Below are 23,040 nucleotides of genomic sequence, written 5' to 3' on the forward strand. Positions count from 1 at the left end.
GAGGTGGGGGGGTAGCAGCCACCTCTGCCGACCGCTCCTTGTCTCGGCCCAGGATGTACTTCCTGGCGGCGTCCATCGAGGTCCCAGGCTGCGGTGTCTTCCGCCGTAGCCACTTGACAAAGCTGCAAGACAATGATCAAAGATTAACACGCATATCAACAAGTCACAGCACCCTGTCGACAGTTCACTGCCCTTCACCACAACAGGACTTACTTCTGGTGCTGCTTCTCCTTGGAGTCGTACAGGTCCTTCAGGGTGGCCTCCTTGTAGTCCCCAAAGCCAACAAGCGCCTCGCCCTCACACCCGGGCTGAGTGGCGCGAGCCCGGGCCTCCTCGTGCACCCGGTGGTAACGCAGCTGCTCAGCAAAAGCAGGGTGGGCGCACGAGTACCGGGCGAGTGCGTCCTTGTTGGCCATAAGGGGGCTGTCGGAGGCACTTTTCTCCCGCTCCCGCTGGTGGCTGGCAACCAACTGCGTGGTGTAGCCCACGTCGTTCTCCAGGAGCCAACGGAAAGTTTGACCCTGGTACTTGCCAAACTGGATGCTGTGGCATCTCTGCACAGAACAGTAATGCCATGTGTCTGCTCTGATGCTTAAAGGGGTGGTAAAACACGATTTCACTTTTCTAACTGTGAAATGTTGCTGTTTGAGCATAAACAACATCTGCAAAGTTACAATGCTCAAAGTTCAAAGCAAAGGGAGTTATTTGCTTTTAAAGAAAAGGACTACAACAAACGGCTGGTAGGGACTACACGACATTCCTCCCAGGTTAGTGACATCAGCAACCCTAAAATGTACATAAACCCCGCCCCCGGGACACGCAGTCCATGTTGAGAAGAGGAAAAGTTGTTTTATAAGAAGAACATTTGTGAGTCAGCTCAAACTTTAGCATCCTTCTTTTCACATGCAATAAAAAGTCACTCTGTGTGCATCTCACAACAGTTCCTATAGGAGCGATTTATAGATTATCATGACAGAATTATGCTAATTGAAGATAGTTAACTCCACATCAGAAACATAAATTCATCAACTAACCATTCAGAGACGTCCTGTTGCATTCTACATGTTGTCACTTCTTCTTGAGTCTCTCCATCTTTGTCTGACTCTGTTTTATACCCCCCTGGTTTTTTTAAATTGTAAACATGGTTACTCACAGCTGATGTAGCCAGCGCATTTATTTATTAATTTCGAACGGTAAACAGTCAGATTCACCAGAACTCCTTTACTAGGTGTCCTCTGTCACTTTTTAACGGACATCCTGCAGCCAGAATCGAGTACTCACCCAGACCATGGTATAATAGAATGCTAATGCATAATTTAAATACATAAAAAAGCTCCACAAATAAAATAAATGGGCAAGACAATTAGCATGATCTTCATGAAGACAAATAAATGTTCTATAAATGTCATTAAGGACTGTTAACATGGCCTTTGTGAAGGCAGATTAACATTCTAAAATAAAGAACAGTCTTTTATGACTGTTTAATGACCCTCATGGGAGAAAATAAGTGTTCTAAAATAAAGAACAAGCATTTAAGACTATTAACATGGCCTTAACTGTGGGATCCCTATATACCCTTTGTTTAATTAAAATCTGTACAAGTACAACAAATATGTATAAATGTAATAATACATACGTACATATATTAATTATATATATAGGTCAGACATGGCCTATTTTAACAGAGAAGCATTCTGAAATAAAGAAGGACTGTTTCGTGGTTTTTATGAGGGCAAATAAATGTGCAAAAGTAAAAAACTATAATTTAGGGAAATTTACATGACTCATGAAGGCAGGTAAACCCTAAATTAGGTTTTGATATATATTAACATGGCATTTATTGAGGGCACATAAATGTTCTCAAATAAAAGAACAATCGTTAAATGTTCTAAAATAAATAATCATTATTAAGGACAATTTATATGACCGTTATGAAGGCAGATAAACCTTTTGAAATAAAGAACAATCACTTTGGAATAATTACATGCTCTTTATTAAATGCAATTAAATATTCCTTAATAATAAGAAACAGGACATTTACAATATTTACACAAATAACTATTTACAGTGAAGCATTTCTCCTCTCCTGCAGCCACTCTTCTACAGTCTTTCCCTCTGCTGTGGCACAGAAGAAGAAGCTGCCCACCCTGGTGTGCCCAAACTCTTTTTTTCTGGGCTGCCCACATCGACTGCATGTGTAATCTTTTCTTTCACGTTGCTGTGGAGGGGGCAGCCCTTGCTTCTGGGCTAAAAACTCTTCTGCCTTTCTCTTCCTCCACAAAGTTGTTCTGCTCAAAGATGGAGCAGAGAGTGACGCCGGCAGTGGAGCAGAGAGCGATGCTACCGGTGGAGCAGAGAGTGACGCCGGCGGTGGAGCAGAGAGAGATGCTACCGGTGGAGCAGAGAGTGACGCCAGCGGTGGAGCAGAGAGCGATGCTACCGGTGGAGCAGAGAGTGACGCCGGCGGTGGAGCAGAGAGCGATGCTACCGGTGGAGCAGAGAGTGACGCCGGCGGTGGAGCAGAGAGAGACGCTGGCGGTGGAGCAGACAGGGCGGGTGCTGATGCGGGGGGAGGATGTCGCTGATTGAGTGCTGATTGAGGTGCAGCGGGCACTGACGTCTTCTGTTTGGCTACAGGAAGAAGGGTGTTAGACACCATGCGGATCTGAGGCAAGGGCACACTCAGAGCCAGCACGTCTGCTTCCAGCTTCTTCCAGTAGTTGTTGTACCTGTTTAAAATGGCACAATTAATAGGATGAACAGAATATGAGAATTGTAAAATTCCTTTTATAGCTGGCTTTAAAAAGAAACTACTTACCAGACAGAAAGCGTCCGCTGATTGACCTCAAACAGCTGAATCCTTGCCCGTCCCCTCAGTGCTGGGCAGTTCCCCACCAGCCTCCGTATGGCCTGGTAGTCGTGTAGAACGGCAGCCCAGCGGTTCAATGAAACTCCCCACTTCACCTTCCCCGCTGGATGAATGGAGGAAAGCTCCAGACATACTGCCTCTACAATTCGACTAATATTGGGCCATTGCGCAGGGCCCGACCCCTGCCCCAGCACACACCTGTAAAATAAAATAGGGAATTATAAAGCATATAGTCATTTACATTATTAAAGCTCTGTGTGCAAATATTTAACTTACCGCTTCAGGCTCTCCTTTCCATGACAGGTGGAGGTTTTGGAGTGGGTGGCCTTAAACCTGCCTTGTAAGAGTCTCCCCTTGTGTCTCGTCGGATAGGAAACACCTTTTTTGTCACTGTCCGGCAGTCTGTCCCACAGCCGAACAATGTCAGTGGCTTCCCTATCTGAGACACAAGGCTTTTCTCTCAGCTCGACGAGGTACCTGGCCAGGTCCACCACTCTGTCAAAACCTGGTGTCCCGTCTGGTCCTCTGCACACCTAACAAGAAGAAAGAAGAAATTAGTGGATGGATAAAAAAAGTCCTCCATATGATGGCATGGCAAGGGATGCCTGCATGCATACATACATCTTCTTGGGGCTCAGGAGGCAGGTCCTGGGAGGACTGAGAGGGTGAGGCTGAATCCTGAGACAAGCGTACAGCTTCCTGGGTGGACACTAAGGAAAGAGGGGAGATGGTGTGGTCCTGCTCCTCTGCCTCATCCCCAAATCCCTCATCTTCTGCCTCCCCTAGGTCATCTGGGATTCTATCTGGGGCATCTGGGTCCCGCCCAAAGTCCTCCCTGAACTCCCAGGACTGCTGCGAGCACAGGTACTCCACCCCGATGAGCTCGCCTGACAAAACAAAATTAAATTGAAAACAAGGTTTTAAAACCGACACCTGTGCATTACAAAGAAAACAACAAAGCATGGCATTATAGACACATACCCGTGTACTGTCCTGGCTTTGAATGGTCTTGTACAAGACTACAGCCAAGAAGACGCTGACTGAGCTCATTGAGGCTGTGCTGGAGCGAGGCACTGTAGCAGCGCAGGGACGACGGGCCCTCATCCATTACGGTAGCAGCAGCAGCAGCAGCAGCGCGGTCCTCGTTCCACCGCTCCAAACCCTCAAGCAGATAAGCCTGGAAATTTTCCAGGTTAGCGCTCGTTCCTGATAAAAAAAAAAGGAAACATTAACACTAATTTATAATTACAAAAGAGATAAAAACAGACAATCACAAAAAAAAACATTGAGGTGGATGTGTGTAATCTCACCGGGTATGAAGCGGTTGAGGTGGTTGTGGAAGGACTCCAGGGAAGTGAAACCCCTAGCGCAGCGGTAGACAGGAAGTGTGAGCCCTCCCCTTGTCATACTTCCTGTCTGGGTGTACAGCTGCACACCAGGGGGGTCCTGGATGCAGGGAAGATGGCGTCTTTGCGTGTCCCATATGACGTCCATCCTCTCCTGGTCCACCAAGGGGATGCCCATGGTTTCCCTGGCGTCCTTGAAGGCCTCCAGCAACGTACAGATTAGCTGCTCTGTCTCCTCCACGCCACGTGTGCAGCGTCGACAGTGCAGCGCCAACTGTCTGGAGGTGAGCCTGCTGGTTAGCTGGTCATCAGTGAGGCCTCTGATGCCATGCTGTTGCTCTAGCTCCCTCATTTTGGCCTCCCTCAGCAGAGCCACATCTCCCTCGTCCCAGACGAAAATGCAGGCAGAGAGCTTCGCCATGAACAGACCGTAGAGCGGGTGGCTGTCAGTGTGCAGACCAGCGGCGAAGCGCCGCATGAAGTGCCACACATCGAGACGTACCACCACATCACTCCAGCCGCTGAACATGGCACCTGCTCTGGATGTGCCCACAGAAGAGCAGCAGTCTCTGTCCACATAAAGGAGCGTGGGGGGAGCGACACCAGCCGCCTCGTACCTCTTCACCAGGCCTGTGGTCATGGGCAGCAGTCCCTGACCCTCGTGTGAGGTGAGCACAGACATGAGGACCTGTCCGTGCTCATTGCCCACATTGGTGACCCAGGCTGCGGTCCCAGCTGCAGCTCCTGCCAGTTTTTTGGCCACCTGTTGTTGGAAAACAGAAAATTCAGTACAGATAACCTACAAATTTTTTATCTACACCTGTATATACACATTTGGGCCTTTGAAACTAATATTTGATTAATATGTTACCTTTTTTGTGGAGGCCATCTTCAGGATGGACCCAAAGACAGAGGTGACCCTGGCTTTGAGCTCACCATACCGGGACCGGATATCCTCTGCGTGGACAGAGAGGAGCCACTTGGCGGTTGGTACAGGCGGCTTGGGTGGTGGAGGTGAGATGGGCTGTGTGGTGGTGCCATGGAACCGGTGACACACAGAGAGATATTGCAGGGACCTCTCCATCCATTCCTCACTATGCTGTTCACACAGCTTGTGATACAGCATAGAGACGCTGTTGCCGAGAGATCGCTCCCTCATCAACTTTGCCACATGCATATCACAAGAGAACCTGTTAAAACACACAGACAAAGGCAAAGTTTATTAAAGTTCCTTTAAAGTGTTATCTTTTCCAGAGCAGAGGAAAGGTGCGATGTTTCCCATACAAAAAGATAAAAAAACTGTACAGACTTTGATATTGTTTTAAGACTGACATCTATCGAAGGTCAAGCAAGGCTCAATGGGGGGCCGTTAACACATCTTGAATAGAACCTCAGCTGTCAGGCTAGGTGTCTCAAGGTGTTGGAATGTTATTGTTCTGAGCTTGACACCTTTGAAAGGTCAAGCAAAGATCAATGGGGGTGGGTCGTTCACACATTCTGTATAGAACCTTGACTGGCAGACAGTGTCGTGGGGAAAAACTACAGAAGCTTGTTTTGTGTACAAATTATTACATGTAATTAATTTTAAAAGTACTAAGAAAAATATTATTTTTAAGTAATTTAAGTTACATTATTACCATTACATCCTAGTTAACGGTGTAACATGTTAGTAGGTAATTGCACCTGCAGTAAGAATAATTTTCTCATGACTCACCGGTAAGTGAGGATAGCTGGGAACATCCTGCGGTGAGCCGGATCCAGCTGGTCCAGGACGTCATAGGACCACGCGGCGAGCTTCTTGTGGCAGCGCTGACACTCCAGGTACTCTGTTGCCAGAAAATACCAGCCGTGTAAATTCAGCACCCGCCTCACTGTCTTGTAGAGCCCACATGATGTCAGTCGCCGACCAGACCGTCTGCAGTCTGGCGAGCTGCAGATCAGCTTGTAGGACCACATTCTGTAGGGCATCCACAAACACAGCGGCCAGGTGAAGAACACGTCCGGCGATGCTGGAGGCTGATGATACTGCAGACGAGGCTGGGGAGGGTACCACCACATCTGCAGGTTATCTGTCAGCGCTGCCCTTCCACCCTGGCGTCGGAAGAGGGAGCGGCCGATCCACTCGTGTTGTTCTTTTGGAAGGGAGTGCTTCCAGGCCTCAGGGAGAACAACCTATAGGAACACAAAAATATGTCATGTATGAATAAAAACAAAATGAGTAAATTAATAATAATATATATATATATATATATATATATATATATATATGTGCAAACTTCTGGTGTGAAAACTGTACCTCAGAAGCCGCTGACACCAGCCTTTGAGCGGCTCTTTGCTCCAAGCGAGGTGAGCGGATCGGCGCTGAAGGTGGTGGTGCTGGTGTAAGTACTGTGAAGAACACATCATTTTAATTTTGTAATTAGTACTAATGATTTAATAATTTGAAGACATTTATGGTTACATAACAATACCATATGATGTTAGGAAATGTATTAGTGATCACATAAGATCAGGTGAGCATGCTTTTTCTACACACAAAAGAAAACAAAACACTCACACTGTGGCTCCACCTCCATGGCTGAAGCCAGCAGATCTTCATCTGTTGGCTCTGAGGGCAGAAAAATTACAATGTTATTCATAATTCCATTAGAACGTGCATAGAATTACACCACTTATAGATCTAAAAACTCACTGTGTGCTGTGGCTGGCTGGGAATGGGAGCTTTGGGTGGGAGGAGGAGAAGTCAGGCGTGAAGGGTGCGGGACAGCAGGCTGGGATGCAGAGGATGACTTTTTTTCCCTTTGCTGGTCCCTCAGCAAGATGTACTTTTTCAGGGCGTCCATCTTGCTGCCTGTATTGGTGCCCTTGTGCCGGATGAACTCCACATAACTACATAAGAAACACAATAGTTTACATGATAAGAGTAAAATAAATACAAAACAGCAATACAATAACAAGCAAGCAGAAGCACATATTACCTTTTCCTCTCCCTGTCCTTAGCCTCATAGAGCTCCTTGTAGGTGCTCTTCTTGTGGACCCCAAAGCCCACCAGACAGTCACCCTCACAGCCAGGTAACGTGCCCTCTCTCTGGACTTTCTCTACGGTGGCTGCCTGCTTAGAAGGCCTAAGCACCAGCTCTCCAGCCTCCACACGCAGGTTGGGTGTGCTTTCCATTCTGCAACAGTAAAGCAATGCAAACAATGAAAACCCCCACTGAAAACCCCCATACACAATAAATATTCATGGAAAATTTTAAATCAGTGGCATTAGTACTAATTTTTTTCTTTTTAGTTATATATTTTTATAATTTTAAACGAATTTCGTTTTCTTTTTCCATAGTTGTTGATTATTCGGATCATAAAACTGACATAAAGTGAGTAAAGGGTCAAACGAACGCTCATCAGAAGAAGTCTGCATACATTATATTTTTGAGAGAAAAAAAAGTGGATTTACTGGCGTCGATGAAAATCATGAATGAAACTGTACATTTTATACAGAATTATATGTTTTACGTCAGCTGCTTATGAACTGCTCGATATATTAGCCCATTGTTTTTCTCACGCCACTTCTGCATGCATTGCACATAGTTAAAAGAAAGAAAACCTGCACTTTACTGGGTGTCGATGAAAATCATGAATGAAACTGTACTTTTTATACAGAATTATAAGGTTTAGGCGGGTCAAACGTCATTCCAACGTAACGACTCGGCATCACCCCAATTTTTTTTCACCCGCCTCTTCTGCATGCAGTACACTTTGATAAAAGGCTTATTATGTGCCTCTTTTAAAAATACAATACAGATAAAACAAGAGAAAGGGAAAGAAATATGCTTACTTACGTGCTCAACGAAAAAATACAGGGTAGAAAAACCCACAAAAAAAGAGAGCAAAAAGGCTAAAAAATGATCCGTGTGCAGAAAATTGCAGCGTTTTTAAAAAAACGTTTGTGTTAAATATTGTTTTAAATGGAGTAAAACAGCAAAAGATGGTTATTTCCGGTTATTTCGGGGCAATTCGTGATTCAGACAGAGTGAATCGAGTGAATGACGTCGGAGTCGACGTTGGCGCCGGCGACGAGGCCTCGGCCAATAGGAGCCGAGGCAGGGCTCCCGGCCAATGGGAGGAACCGCCTAGGGGAGGAACGAACGTCTCTGAAACATCACAAACTGCCATATGTAGCTGCCTGGTTTAAGAAAGATTGGACTCTTTGACTGATGATTCCCACCCTTTATTCGAATGTCCGTCATCACAGATAAAGGCACCGTCGAACAACGTCTCTGGAACGAACGTCTCTGAAACATCACAAACTGCCATATACTTAGCAAATATTGCTAATATGAATAATTGATGTGAGTAAGTGAGTGAGTGAGGTTGCAATTGGCATTGCACTTGAGATTGACATATATACATATATATATATTGTACAACTGGGCATGCGCAAAGGCGCTACTGGGCATGCGCAAAAACAGAGAAAAATGCGCGGTGGGGATGCTAAAGCTTCGCCATCGTTCTTCTCTGTTTTCGCGCATGCGCATTAGTGCCTTCGCGCATGCCCAGTCGCACAAACGCGGTACAAACGAGACACCATCAAAGCGTAGGATCGAATCCCGACCGAAGCACAAATATTAAACATTATATTACACACTATTATATTCATATTATGCCTATTTCATGTGTATACATAAAAGTAACATGCCGTGCGTTATTTGTTTCACCTTTTTCTGCATAGATATTAAAATCTGTTGTGTTAAACATTATATTGTATTTATATTGTTTATGTTAAATAATATACTGTATTCATATTGTTTCCCCTTTTTATATTGTTTCACCCTTTTCTGCATAGATATATTGTATTTATATTGTTTCACCTTTTTCTGCATATATATAAAAATTTGTTATGTTAAACATTATATTACATTTATATTATGTCAATAATTTTATTTCAATGTATAAATAAAAGTTACATGCCGTGTATTATTCGTTTCACCTTTTTCTTCAGTAAAAAAAATATCAATTAAATATCAGTAGTTGTTGTTGTTGTTGTAGTTGTTGTTGATGATGATGATGTATAGATGCAGAAAACACCAAACACAGCAGCAGTAGACTACAGTGTGAAATAGATTATTTATTTCAAACTACAATACAATAAAACATGATGATTTTGATGATGATGATGATGATAATAATAATACAAATAGAGCATCAGAGCAGACACATGGCATAAATGTTCTGGGGCGAGATGCAGAACAGTGGTATTGATGCAGAACAGTGGCACAAGGCTTCATTCCTCTTATTTTAAACCACATCAATCACAGCAGACAGACGCATAGTATAAGGGCTCATTACAGACATGCATGGATAAATAATGCAGCAGCATACAGTGTGAAGTACCAACGCGGCGGCAACAGAGCCAGTGGCAACTGGACGTAACTCCAAAGACAGTGACCACATTATTGAACATACCCACATGTCCAAAAGGCCTATATAACTTGTCAGCGCATAAAATCAGAACAGCACAAATGCATGACAATGTGTTATACAGGTGTGAATGTGTTATACAGGTGTGAATGGGACAGACAATGTTTTCTTTTCTTTTTCTTAAGCCATATGATAGGCAGCATACACACACAGTATAGGCCTATATAACTTGTCAGTGCAAAGAATCAGAATAGTACAAAGGCATGGCAATGTTATACAGGTGTGAATGGGATACACAATGTTTTTTTTGCTGTAGAAAAGTTGTGGCAGGTGTGGACCGGTGTTTGTAGGAAGCCTCCACACCGCGGCAAGGTCCCGGTCCTTGTGGAGGGTAAAGTCAATGTCTTTAAAAAACAAACAAACAAACACTGAAACAACTATATACACCTGCCCCAGCGAGAATGCGAAATCAGTCCGGGGCTCGACCCTGGTCCTTCATCTCCCTCAGCCAGTCCTCCACACTCTTACCCGCTGCGGCGGCAGAGCAAAAATGTACATTGCCGTAGCGGGTGTGTCCGGTCTCCCTCCGCTTTGGCTGGCCGCATCTCCTGCACTTTTGTTCTTGTGGCACGCCGGCCCGGGCAGCGACGACTGTTCCTGCCGCTGCCCTCTGCTCAGCCCTCTTCCTCCTCAGCCATTCAGTTTTGTACGCAGAGCGAGGCTGAGGAGGGGGAGCAGGAGGTGGTGCAGGCAGCCGAGGGCCGGCGTGATGTGCGGCGGCCAGCGGCAGAGGGAGGACGTGTGGGGCTGGCGTTGTCCGAGGGAGCGTTGGGATGGGGAGCACCCTCACACTCTGCTGGGGCAGTGAGAGGTCCAGAAAGAGAGGCTGTGTTGCCGGAAAAGGTCCTGTTGCAGCTGCAGCAGCCGGTGGTATGGCCAGGACAACAGCTGAGGGGGCAGGCGGTAAAGGCGCCAGTGGGCGCACTGGCGCTGGCAGAACAGGCACCGGTGCTGCCACGGCCGGTGCTGCTGCCAGAGGTCCCGCCGCCCTTGGCGCTGCTGTCCTCGCCTGGCCTGTTGCTGCTGCCGGAGAACGATCCACCGCTGTTGCTGGGCACGGCGCCGAACCCGCTGCCGCTGCCGCTGGTGGTCGTCCCTCTGCTGCAACGCCTGAAGCTAGCACAGTCCTCTCCTTCTCCCGCTGCATCCTGGTGAACCTGAAAACGGATTTCAACGTAGTGTTTTAGTTACATGTACAATTTTGAGAGCATGCCATTCAAGCATGTCATTACCATAACATCAAAAGCATCAAACATACCACAGCGAGAGGGTCCTGGCGTTCAGCTCAAAGAGCTGTATGGGCGCCCGAGCCATCAGCCTCTGGTGGCCCAGCACAAGGTCCCGGATGTGCTGGTACCGAAGCAGTATGCTGTCCCACCGCGACCTCCGGGCACCGCGCGCACGGCTGCCCGAGGGGATCAAGCGGCAGAGCTGGGTGCATACTGCCTCTACCAGCCGGCTTGCGCTGGGACTGCTGGCAGGTCCAGAGGTCTCTCCGACCAGGCAGCTGTGGACAATGGACAAAAACAATGACAGATATGAGCATGATAATGGGCAACATTACATAAAGCAGCTTGTTTGTACACCAGGGAAATGTATGATGGAAGCGTAGCCTTACCGTCTCAAGCTTTCCACACCAGGTATACTGGGGCGGCTTGGCTTGGCTGCCATGAAGCGCCCCTGAGCTGGCCTGTCCCTGTAGCGGGGAGGGTAAACCACTCGGGCCCTGTCGTACGGTGACAGGGCCTCGTAGAGCCTGATAAGCTCGTCTACCCTCCCCTCTGGCAAGGCCGGGTCGTGACGCAACCCCACCAAGGCCGTGGCCAACTGGACCACGGCCAGGTACCCCGGCTGGTCATCCGGTCCTCTGTAGTCCTGCAGACACACAAGAAGAGATGGAAAACAATAAGTCAGGTGGATGGAACAGAGCGAGCGCAGTTTTTGGTGATGCGAGATGCACTGCAGTCGCAGACCACAAAGAGGTGGCGTGCTTACCTCAGCAGCCTGCTGAGGCTCTGGCGAGGACCGGCCGGGGGAGTGGGGTGCGGGCTCGGGGGCACCGGTCGGACTGGATGGCTCGGGCGCGGGTGCGTCAGCCGGTCGCCCTGACCGCGGGTCCGTCTGAGGAGCTGGGAACTCGCCAGGCACGTGCAGGGTGAGGTCCTCCACCTCCTGCGGGCCGTCGGCGAGCTCGTCATCCTCGACGAGTTGGGGAACGTCCCCCCCCGCGTCCGGAATGTCAGGGTCCAAGCTGACGTCCTGCAGCACTCTGCCCGTCTGGGAGTACAGGTACTCGATGCCGATGAGTTCCCCTGAAGTACAACAACACAAATCGCATCAGTCAGTCTGGTACAAATATCATTCAGTGTGGACACGTGTAAGCGCGGTGGCTTGAGTGTTCTTACCCGTGTACTCCCTGGGCTTGGTGTAATCCTTGACCACACTCGTGCCAAGCACCCTTTGGCTGAGCTGGTCAAGGGAGTGCTGCAGGGGGCCATTGTAGGAGCGGAGCAGCGGCCGTCCCTCCTGTGCCACGGACGCCGCCCTGTCGGCGTTCCACCGCGTCAACCCCTCCAGGAGAAATGCCTGGAAGTGCCAGGGATTGGCACTTTCTCCTGAGGAGGAACACAGATCTGTTTAGCAGTTTATTCAGTGCACACAATGTGAATGACAGCGAGTCGATGACAGTGAAAGATTGACATGACAGTGAAGCATGTGAAACATACCTGGAATGAAGCGGTTGAGATGCAGGTGGAACGACTCCAGGGACGTGGAGCCTCGTGCACAACGGTACACCGGCAGGCTGATCCCCCCCTTGGTCACCCTGCCGGTCTCAGTGTACAGCTCCACGCCCGGCGGGTCCTGGATGCAATGGAGGTGGCGCCGCTGCTCCGTCCAGATCTTCTGGATGCGGTCTTGGTCCAGCAGGGAAATCCCCATGGTGTCTCGTCCGTTGGCACCGCCGAAGGTTTCCAGGAGGTCACCGATCAGCCGCTCCGTCTCCGCCGCTCCACGCGTGCGGCGACGGCAATGGAGAGCCATATTCTTGCGGCTGACGTGCCTCCACACTCCGGCGTCGGACGAGAAGGTCATCCCCTGCGCCTCAAGCATCCTCTTCTTCGCCTTGAGCAACCGGGCTGCGTCCTCTGGGTCCCACAGGAAGATGCACGAAGACAGCTGCTGCAGGAAGGGTTTATACAGCTGGTGGCTCTCGGTGGTGACACCTGTTATGGAAAAATGCATGTTACATCAAGTTATGGAACCATGATGTCTCTTACTGTGATGCTGTTTGTTTAATTATTGTTTTTGCCACAACGCACCTGACGCGAACCGCCGCATCAGGTGCCAGATGTCCAGCCGGACCACCAGCTTGTCCCACTTCCCGAACATGTCAGCTGTCTTGGATCCCCCGTGGGACGAACAACAGTCCCGGTCGACGTAGAGGAGCTGAGGCGGCTCCACCCCAGCGTCCCGATACCGCCGCATTAACCCCGCAGCCATGGACAACAGGCCGGCACCCTCGGCGTCCGTGAGCACGGACATGAGCACCTGTCCGTGCTCGTTGCCGACGTTCGTTGCCCACGCTGCGGTCTGGGCGGCAGCACCGGCGAGCTTCCGGGTCACCTGTTTGAAAGAATAAAGCATCTCAGTAAGGCTGCACGCACATAGCCAGAGCGTGATACTCCGCACCACATTTATATACATATATATTTATACATACATAGCACCACATTTACCTTCTTGGTCGAATCCATCTTCAAGACCGTTCCGAAGACGGAGGTGACCCGGGCCTTCACGTCCTCCAGGCGGGAGAGGATGTCGTGGCAGTACACCATTAACAGCCACGCGTACTGGGGCACGGGTGGCGGTTTTGGTGGTGGGGTGCACATGCGCACGACACCTCGCGACGTGAAGGGCTCCATGACGCTGAGGTAGTGTATGGACCGCCGCATCCAGGCCTCTGTGTGTGCCTCACAGAGTTTTTTGTACAGCTGCGTGGCGCTGTTCCCCCGAGTACGCTCACGCAGCTGGATGATTACCCGCCGGTCGCAGGCGAGCCTACAGAGAGGAGCACATCATGTGTTACAGAAGAGCCACACACAGACACACTGTGACAGTGTTCAGACAGGTACTTACTTGTAGGTGAGGATTGCCGGCAAGAGGGCGCAACACACAGACACACTGTGACAGTGGTCAGACAGCTACTTACTTGTAGGTGAGGATTGCCGGGAAGAGGGCGCCACAAACAGACATACTGTGACAGTGTTCAGACAGCTACTTACTTGTAGGTGAGGATTGCCGGGAAGAGGGCGCGATGCCCCTCTCCCAGCTGACCCACGACCTCCTGCGACCAGGCAGCTACCTTCCTCTTACACCGACGGCACTCCAGGTACTCGGTGGCCATCAAGTACCAGCCGTCGATGTCCAGGACCCTCCGGATGGTCCTGTAGAGCCCACACTTGGTGAGGGCCCTATTACAGCATGTCGGCCGGACGCCCCACAGACGCAGGGGCGTCCAGAGGAACAGCCGACACGCGAAGAAGGCAGCTGGTGAGGCGGATGGCTGAGTGTAACTCGGCCGGGGCTGAGGGGGGTCCCACCACAGCTTGAGGTCTGTGGTGAGTTTGGTCCTCCCCTCGCTGTCTGTCTTGAACAGCTCCCGGCCGATCCACTCCTGCTCTTCCACGGTGAGAGCTGTCCGCCAGCTCTCAGGCAACCGGGACTGTGAGGGAAAAAAACAACACAAACAAACACACTGTAAGGAGGCTGAGAGGAGGTGCTGCATGCAGTTTGACAGTCAACTTCACTGAGTTGTGCCGTCCATGAGTACGGGCACGGTGTGTGTGTGTGTGTGTGTGTGTGTGTGTGTCTGTGTTTGTGTTTGTACCTCAGCCGAAGCAGGAGTGGGCGTTGCGGGCTGCTCCACTTTCCTCTCCTTCCTCTTCCTCTTCTCCGGCGCTGGTGCCAGGGTGGCCTCCCCAGATGGCGTCTCCTCCACGGAGACGCGACGGGGCTCCTCCCTGGTCAACGCCGGAGCCCGAGCCGGAACCGCGAGCGTAGGTGGAGCAGCCGCAACTCGAGGTGGTGGCGGTGGGGGAGGGATGGAGGACAACGCCGGAGGAGGTGGAGATGGAGGCCTCACCACCAGCGGGAGAGTCTGAAGGACCTGTACGTGAGCTTCAGACACATTCACACACAACAAAATGGCATCAGCACAATGATAGTCATGGGGCAACACACAGGCAGGCAAGACTAAGTGAGTCTGAGTGTTAATGACGTGCAGCATGCCAGTGATTAGATGACGTGCAGAATGCAAGTAATTAGATGACGTACAGCATGCCAGTGATGGGGCAGATGGTTTAGTGCTACAAGGTGAATGTCAAGAGATGCAGCAGGGCCAAGGGAAGTAGACATGTGAAGGTGGTTAAGCAAATCTACATTGCCACTACGTTCTACACATCTACCACCGACAAAGACGGCTACATTACCTGCCAAACCTACCTTTGGTCTTCAAGCATCAGCTGTAGAGACCAGTAAATGAAACCATTACAGTTAATACAAAAATACCGCCAGAAGAATATATATTGAGGGCAAATGTTACAGTGTGACGTGTCCAGTGTGGTGCCAGTTACCCGTTTCTAAGTCAGTGGCCATCTGGACCAGATCCTCGTCCGTCACCTCTGTGGGGGGGGGGGGCGGCGGCGGAACCGAGGGGCACTGGTCTCTGACGGATGTAGACACCGCTGTGGGGTGGGAGGGCAATGGTTAGTTAATCCTGTACACTGAACCACTGTTGTGTTAAAGAGAAAGAAAGAGATCTACCTGGAACTGCAGGCCGTGCTGGTGTGGTCATCAGCTTCCTGACCTTGGCCTGCAGCTCACCTGGGGCCATTGGACGCCTTCCCAGTAGGGCCGAGAACATGGGAGCGATCGGCTTGCGCGGCGGCAGCGCGGTGGAAGCAGCGGCCTTGCTGGGGCCACTGCTGGTGGTGGGGGTGCTGCTGCTGCTGCTGCTGCTGCTGCTGGTGGGAGGTGGGGGGGTAGCAGCCACCTCTGCCGACCGCTCCTTGTCTCGGCCCAGGATGTACTTCCTGGCGGCGTCCATCGAGGTCCCAGGCTGCGGTGTCTTCCGCCGTAGCCACTTGACAAAGCTGCAAGACAATGATCAAAGATTAACACGCATATCAACAAGTCACAGCACCCTGTCGACAGTTCACTGCCCTTCACCACAACAGGACTTACTTCTGGTGCTGCTTCTCCTTGGAGTCGTACAGGTCCTTCAGGGTGGCCTCCTTGTAGTCCCCAAAGCCAACAAGCGCCTCGCCCTCACACCCGGGCTGAGTGGCGCGAGCCCGGGCCTCCTCGTGCACCCGGTGGTAACGCAGCTGCTCAGCAAAAGCAGGGTGGGCGCACGAGTACCGGGCGAGTGCGTCCTTGTTGGCCATAAGGGGGCTGTCGGAGGCACTTTTCTCCCGCTCCCGCTGGTGGCTGGCAACCAACTGCGTGGTGTAGCCCACGTCGTTCTCCAGGAGCCAACGGAAAGTTTGACCCTGGTACTTGCCAAACTGGATGCTGTGGCATCTCTGCACAGAACAGTAATGCCATGTGTCTGCTCTGATGCTTAAAGGGGTGGTAAAACACGATTTCACTTTTCTAACTGTGAAATGTTGCTGTTTGAGCATAAACAACATCTGCAAAGTTACAATGCTCAAAGTTCAAAGCAAAGGGAGTTATTTGCTTTTAAAGAAAAGGACTACAACAAACGGCTGGTAGGGACTACACGACATTCCTCCCAGGTTAGTGACATCAGCAACCCTAAAATGTACATAAACCCCGCCCCCGGGACACGCAGTCCATGTTGAGAAGAGGAAAAGTTGTTTTATAAGAAGAACATTTGTGAGTCAGCTCAAACTTTAGCATCCTTCTTTTCACATGCAATAAAAAGTCACTCTGTGTGCATCTCACAACAGTTCCTATAGGAGCGATTTATAGATTATCATGACAGAATTATGCTAATTGAAGATAGTTAACTCCACATCAGAAACATAAATTCATCAACTAACCATTCAGAGACGTCCTGTTGCATTCTACATGTTGTCACTTCTTCTTGAGTCTCTCCATCTTTGTCTGACTCTGTTTTATACCCCCCTGGTTTTTTTAAATTGTAAACATGGTTACTCACAGCTGATGTAGCCAGCGCATTTATTTATTAATTTCGAACGGTAAACAGTCAGATTCACCAGAACTCCTTTACTAGGTGTCCTCTGTCACTTTTTAACGGACATCCTGCAGCCAGAATCGAGTACTCACCCAGACCATGGTATAATAGAATGCTAATGCATAATTTAAATACATAAAAAAGCTCCACAAATAAAATAAATGGGCAAGACAATTAGCATGATCTTCATGAAGACAAATAAATGTTCTATAAATGTCATTAAGGACTGTTAACATGGCCTTTGTGAAGGCAGATTAACATTCTAAAATAAAGAACAGTCTTTTATGACTGTTTAATGACCCTCATGGGAGAAAATAAGTGTTCTAAAATAAAGAACAAGCATTTAAGACTATTAACATGGCCTTAACTGTGGGATCCCTATATACCCTTTGTTTAATTAAAATCTGTACAAGTACAACAAATATGTATAAATGTAATAATACATACGTACATATATTAATTATATATATAGGTCAGACATGGCCTATTTTAACAGAGAAGCATTCTGAAATAAAGAAGGACTGTTTCGTGGTTTTTATGAGGGCAAATAAATGTGCAAAAGTAAAAAACTATAATTTAGGGAAATTTACATGACTCATGAAGGCAGGTAAACCCTAAATTAGGTTTTGATATATATTAACATGGCATTTATTGAGGGCACATAAATGTTCTCAAATAAAAGAACAATCGTTAAATGTTCTAAAATAAATAATCATTATTAAGGACAATTTATATGACCGTTATGAAGGCAGATAAACCTTTTGAAATAAAGAACAATCACTTTGGAATAATTACATGCTCTTTATTAAATGCAATTAAATATTCCTTAATAATAAGAAACAGGACATTTACAATATTTACACAAATAACTATTTACAGTGAAGCATTTCTCCTCTCCTGCAGCCACTCTTCTACAGTCTTTCCCTCTGCTGTGGCACAGAAGAAGAAGCTGCCCACCCTGGTGTGCCCAAACTCTTTTTTTCTGGGCTGCCCACATCGACTGCATGTGTAATCTTTTCTTTCACGTTGCTGTGGAGGGGGCAGCCCTTGCTTCTGGGCTAAAAACTCTTCTGCCTTTCTCTTCCTCCACAAAGTTGTTCTGCTCAAAGATGGAGCAGAGAGTGACGCCGGCAGTGGAGCAGAGAGCGATGCTACCGGTGGAGCAGAGAGTGACGCCGGCGGTGGAGCAGAGAGAGATGCTACCGGTGGAGCAGAGAGTGACGCCAGCGGTGGAGCAGAGAGCGATGCTACCGGTGGAGCAGAGAGTGACGCCGGCGGTGGAGCAGAGAGCGATGCTACCGGTGGAGCAGAGAGTGACGCCGGCGGTGGAGCAGAGAGAGACGCTGGCGGTGGAGCAGACAGGGCGGGTGCTGATGCGGGGGGAGGATGTCGCTGATTGAGTGCTGATTGAGGTGCAGCGGGCACTGACGTCTTCTGTTTGGCTACAGGAAGAAGGGTGTTAGACACCATGCGGATCTGAGGCAAGGGCACACTCAGAGCCAGCACGTCTGCTTCCAGCTTCTTCCAGTAGTTGTTGTACCTGTTTAAAATGGCACAATTAATAGGATGAACAGAATATGAGAATTGTAAAATTCCTTTTATAGCTGGCTTTAAAAAGAAACTACTTACCAGACAGAAAGCGTCCGCTGATTGACCTCAAACAGCTGAATCCTTGCCCGTCCCCTCAGTGCTGGGCAGTTCCCCACCAGCCTCCGTATGGCCTGGTAGTCGTGTAGAACGGCAGCCCAGCGGTTCAATGAAACTCCCCACTTCACCTTCCCCGCTGGATGAATGGAGGAAAGCTCCAGACATACTGCCTCTACAATTCGACTAATATTGGGCCATTGCGCAGGGCCCGACCCCTGCCCCAGCACACACCTGTAAAATAAAATAGGGAATTATAAAGCATATAGTCATTTACATTATTAAAGCTCTGTGTGCAAATATTTAACTTACCGCTTCAGGGTCTCCTTTCCATGACAGGTGGAGGTTTTGGAGTGGGTGGCCTTAAACCTGCCTTGTAAGAGTCTCCCCTTGTGTCTCGTCGGATAGGAAACACCTTTTTTGTCACTGTCCGGCAGTCTGTCCCACAGCCGAACAATGTCAGTGGCTTCCCTATCTGAGACACAAGGCTTTTCTCTCAGCTCGACGAGGTACCTGGCCAGGTCCACCACTCTGTCAAAACCTGGTGTCCCGTCTGGTCCTCTGCACACCTAACAAGAAGAAAGAAGAAATTAGTGGATGGATAAAAAAAGTCCTCCATATGATGGCATGGCAAGGGATGCCTGCATGCATACATACATCTTCTTGGGGCTCAGGAGGCAGGTCCTGGGAGGACTGAGAGGGTGAGGCTGAATCCTGAGACAAGCGTACAGCTTCCTGGGTGGACACTAAGGAAAGAGGGGAGATGGTGTGGTCCTGCTCCTCTGCCTCATCCCCAAATCCCTCATCTTCTGCCTCCCCTAGGTCATCTGGGATTCTATCTGGGGCATCTGGGTCCCGCCCAAAGTCCTCCCTGAACTCCCAGGACTGCTGCGAGCACAGGTACTCCACCCCGATGAGCTCGCCTGACAAAACAAAATTAAATTGAAAACAAGGTTTTAAAACCGACACCTGTGCATTACAAAGAAAACAACAAAGCATGGCATTATAGACACATACCCGTGTACTGTCCTGGCTTTGAATGGTCTTGTACAAGACTACAGCCAAGAAGACGCTGACTGAGCTCATTGAGGCTGTGCTGGAGCGAGGCACTGTAGCAGCGCAGGGACGACGGGCCCTCATCCATTACGGTAGCAGCAGCAGCAGCAGCAGCGCGGTCCTCGTTCCACCGCTCCAAACCCTCAAGCAGATAAGCCTGGAAATTTTCCAGGTTAGCGCTCGTTCCTGATAAAAAAAAAAGGAAACATTAACACTAATTTATAATTACAAAAGAGATAAAAACAGACAATCACAAAAAAAAACATTGAGGTGGATGTGTGTAATCTCACCGGGTATGAAGCGGTTGAGGTGGTTGTGGAAGGACTCCAGGGAAGTGAAACCCCTAGCGCAGCGGTAGACAGGAAGTGTGAGCCCTCCCCTTGTCATACTTCCTGTCTGGGTGTACAGCTGCACACCAGGGGGGTCCTGGATGCAGGGAAGATGGCGTCTTTGCGTGTCCCATATGACGTCCATCCTCTCCTGGTCCACCAAGGGGATGCCCATGGTTTCCCTGGCGTCCTTGAAGGCCTCCAGCAACGTACAGATTAGCTGCTCTGTCTCCTCCACGCCACGTGTGCAGCGTCGACAGTGCAGCGCCAACTGTCTGGAGGTGAGCCTGCTGGTTAGCTGGTCATCAGTGAGGCCTCTGATGCCATGCTGTTGCTCTAGCTCCCTCATTTTGGCCTCCCTCAGCAGAGCCACATCTCCCTCGTCCCAGACGAAAATGCAGGCAGAGAGCTTCGCCATGAACAGACCGTAGAGCGGGTGGCTGTCAGTGTGCAGACCAGCGGCGAAGCGCCGCATGAAGTGCCACACATCGAGACGTACCACCACATCACTCCAGCCGCTGAACATGGCACCTGCTCTGGATGTGCCCACAGAAGAGCAGCAGTCTCTGTCCACATAAAGGAGCGTGGGGGGAGCGACACCAGCCGCCTCGTACCTCTTCACCAGGCCTGTGGTCATGGGCAGCAGTCCCTGACCCTCGTGTGAGGTGAGCACAGACATGAGGACCTGTCCGTGCTCATTGCCCACATTGGTGACCCAGGCTGCGGTCCCAGCTGCAGCTCCTGCCAGTTTTTTGGCCACCTGTTGTTGGAAAACAGAAAATTCAGTACAGATAACCTACGAATTTTTTATCTACACCTGTATATACACATTTGGGCCTTTGAAACTAATATTTGATTAATATGTTACCTTTTTTGTGGAGGCCATCTTCAGGATGGACCCAAAGACAGAGGTGACCCTGGCTTTGAGCTCACCATACCGGGACCGGATATCCTCTGCGTGGACAGAGAGGAGCCACTTGGCGGTTGGTACAGGCGGCTTGGGTGGTGGAGGTGAGATGGGCTGTGTGGTGGTGCCATGGAACCGGTGACACACAGAGAGATATTGCAGGGACCTCTCCATCCATTCCTCACTATGCTGTTCACACAGCTTGTGATACAGCATAGAGACGCTGTTGCCGAGAGATCGCTCCCTCATCAACTTTGCCACATGCATATCACAAGAGTTTATTAAAGTTCCTTTAAAGTGTTATCTTTTCCAGAGCAGAGGAAAGGTGCGATGTTTCCCATACAAAAAGATAAAAAAACTGTACAGACTTTGATATTGTTTTAAGACTGACATCTATCGAAGGTCAAGCAAGGCTCAATGGGGGGCCGTTAACACATCTTGAATAGAACCTCAGCTGTCAGGCTAGGTGTCTCAAGGTGTTGGAATGTTATTGTTCTGAGCTTGACACCTTTGAAAGGTCAAGCAAAGATCAATGGGGGTGGGTCGTTCACACATTCTGTATAGAACCTTGACTGGCAGACACAGTGTCGTGGGGAAAAACTACAGAAGCTTGTTTTGTGTACAAATTATTACATGTAATTAATTTTAAAAGTACTAAGAAAAATATTATTTTTAAGTAATTTAAGTTACATTATTACCATTACATCCTAGTTAACGGTGTAACATGTTAGTAGGTAATTGCACCTGCAGTAAGAATAATTTTCTCATGACTCACCGGTAAGTGAGGATAGCTGGGAACATCCTGCGGTGAGCCGGATCCAGCTGGTCCAGGACGTCATAGGACCACGCGGCGAGCTTCTTGTGGCAGCGCTGACACTCCAGGTACTCTGTTGCCAGAAAATACCAGCCGTGTAAATTCAGCACCCGCCTCACTGTCTTGTAGAGCCCACATGATGTCAGTCGCCGACCAGACCGTCTGCAGTCTGGCGAGCTGCAGATCAGCTTGTAGGACCACATTCTGTAGGGCATCCACAAACACAGCGGCCAGGTGAAGAACACGTCCGGCGATGCTGGAGGCTGATGATACTGCAGACGAGGCTGGGGAGGGTACCACCACATCTGCAGGTTATCTGTCAGCGCTGCCCTTCCACCCTGGCGTCGGAAGAGGGAGCGGCCGATCCACTCGTGTTGTTCTTTTGGAAGGGAGTGCTTCCAGGCCTCAGGGAGAACAACCTATAGGAACACAAAAATATGTCATGTATGAATAAAAACAAAATGAGTAAATTAATAATAATATATATATATATATATATATATATATATATATATATATGTGCAAACTTCTGGTGTGAAAACTGTACCTCAGAAGCCGCTGACACCAGCCTTTGAGCGGCTCTTTGCTCCAAGCGAGGTGAGCGGATCGGCGCTGAAGGTGGTGGTGCTGGTGTAAGTACTGTGAAGAACACATCATTTTAATTTTGTAATTAGTACTAATGATTTAATAATTTGAAGACATTTATGGTTACATAACAATACCATATGATGTTAGGAAATGTATTAGTGATCACATAAGATCAGGTGAGCATGCTTTTTCTACACACAAAAGAAAACAAAACACTCACACTGTGGCTCCACCTCCATGGCTGAAGCCAGCAGATCTTCATCTGTTGGCTCTGAGGGCAGAAAAATTACAATGTTATTCATAATTCCATTAGAACGTGCATAGAATTACACCACTTATAGATCTAAAAACTCACTGTGTGCTGTGGCTGGCTGGGAATGGGAGCTTTGGGTGGGAGGAGGAGAAGTCAGGCGTGAAGGGTGCGGGACAGCAGGCTGGGATGCAGAGGATGACTTTTTTTCCCTTTGCTGGTCCCTCAGCAAGATGTACTTTTTCAGGGCGTCCATCTTGCTGCCTGTATTGGTGCCCTTGTGCCGGATGAACTCCACATAACTACATAAGAAACACAATAGTTTACATGATAAGAGTAAAATAAATACAAAACAGCAATACAATAACAAGCAAGCAGAAGCACATATTACCTTTTCCTCTCCCTGTCCTTAGCCTCATAGAGCTCCTTGTAGGTGCTCTTCTTGTGGACCCCAAAGCCCACCAGACAGTCACCCTCACAGCCAGGTAACGTGCCCTCTCTCTGGACTTTCTCTACGGTGGCTGCCTGCTTAGAAGGCCT

At 49.0% G+C, this 23,040-nt stretch overlaps 2 protein-coding genes across 2 annotated transcripts; both read right to left on the bottom strand.

Annotated features, from left to right (window-relative positions):
* Positions 1-1,970: 1,970 nt before the first annotated feature.
* LOC143720384 (uncharacterized) lies at positions 1,971-7,390 on the bottom strand. The gene is made up of 12 exons (XM_077209871.1): positions 7,194-7,390; positions 6,908-7,104; positions 6,773-6,823; positions 6,512-6,603; positions 5,930-6,387; positions 5,087-5,405; positions 4,180-4,978; positions 3,851-4,075; positions 3,491-3,756; positions 3,146-3,402; positions 2,819-3,067; positions 1,971-2,729 (listed from the first exon to the last, which is right to left on the bottom strand). Exons 1-12 carry the CDS (start codon positions 7,388-7,390, stop codon positions 2,063-2,065), a joined length of 3,777 nt encoding a protein of 1,258 aa, XP_077065986.1. The 3' UTR covers positions 1,971-2,062.
* A 10,310-nt stretch (positions 7,391-17,700) lies between these two features.
* Positions 17,701-21,115, bottom strand: LOC143720385 (uncharacterized). Its single transcript, XM_077209872.1, has 7 exons — positions 20,810-21,115; positions 19,903-20,701; positions 19,574-19,798; positions 19,214-19,479; positions 18,869-19,125; positions 18,542-18,790; positions 17,701-18,452 (listed from the first exon to the last, which is right to left on the bottom strand). The coding sequence occupies exons 1-7, from the start codon at positions 21,113-21,115 to the stop codon at positions 17,786-17,788; spliced, it is 2,769 nt and encodes a 922-aa protein (XP_077065987.1). The 3' UTR covers positions 17,701-17,785.
* Between the last annotated feature and the right edge of the window lie 1,925 nt (positions 21,116-23,040).

The sequence above is a fragment of the Siphateles boraxobius genome, unplaced genomic scaffold (assembly GCF_051911475.1).
Source record: "Siphateles boraxobius isolate OS27281-9 unplaced genomic scaffold, OSU_SipBor_1 64, whole genome shotgun sequence".
Taxonomy (NCBI): domain Eukaryota; kingdom Metazoa; phylum Chordata; class Actinopteri; order Cypriniformes; family Leuciscidae; genus Siphateles; species Siphateles boraxobius.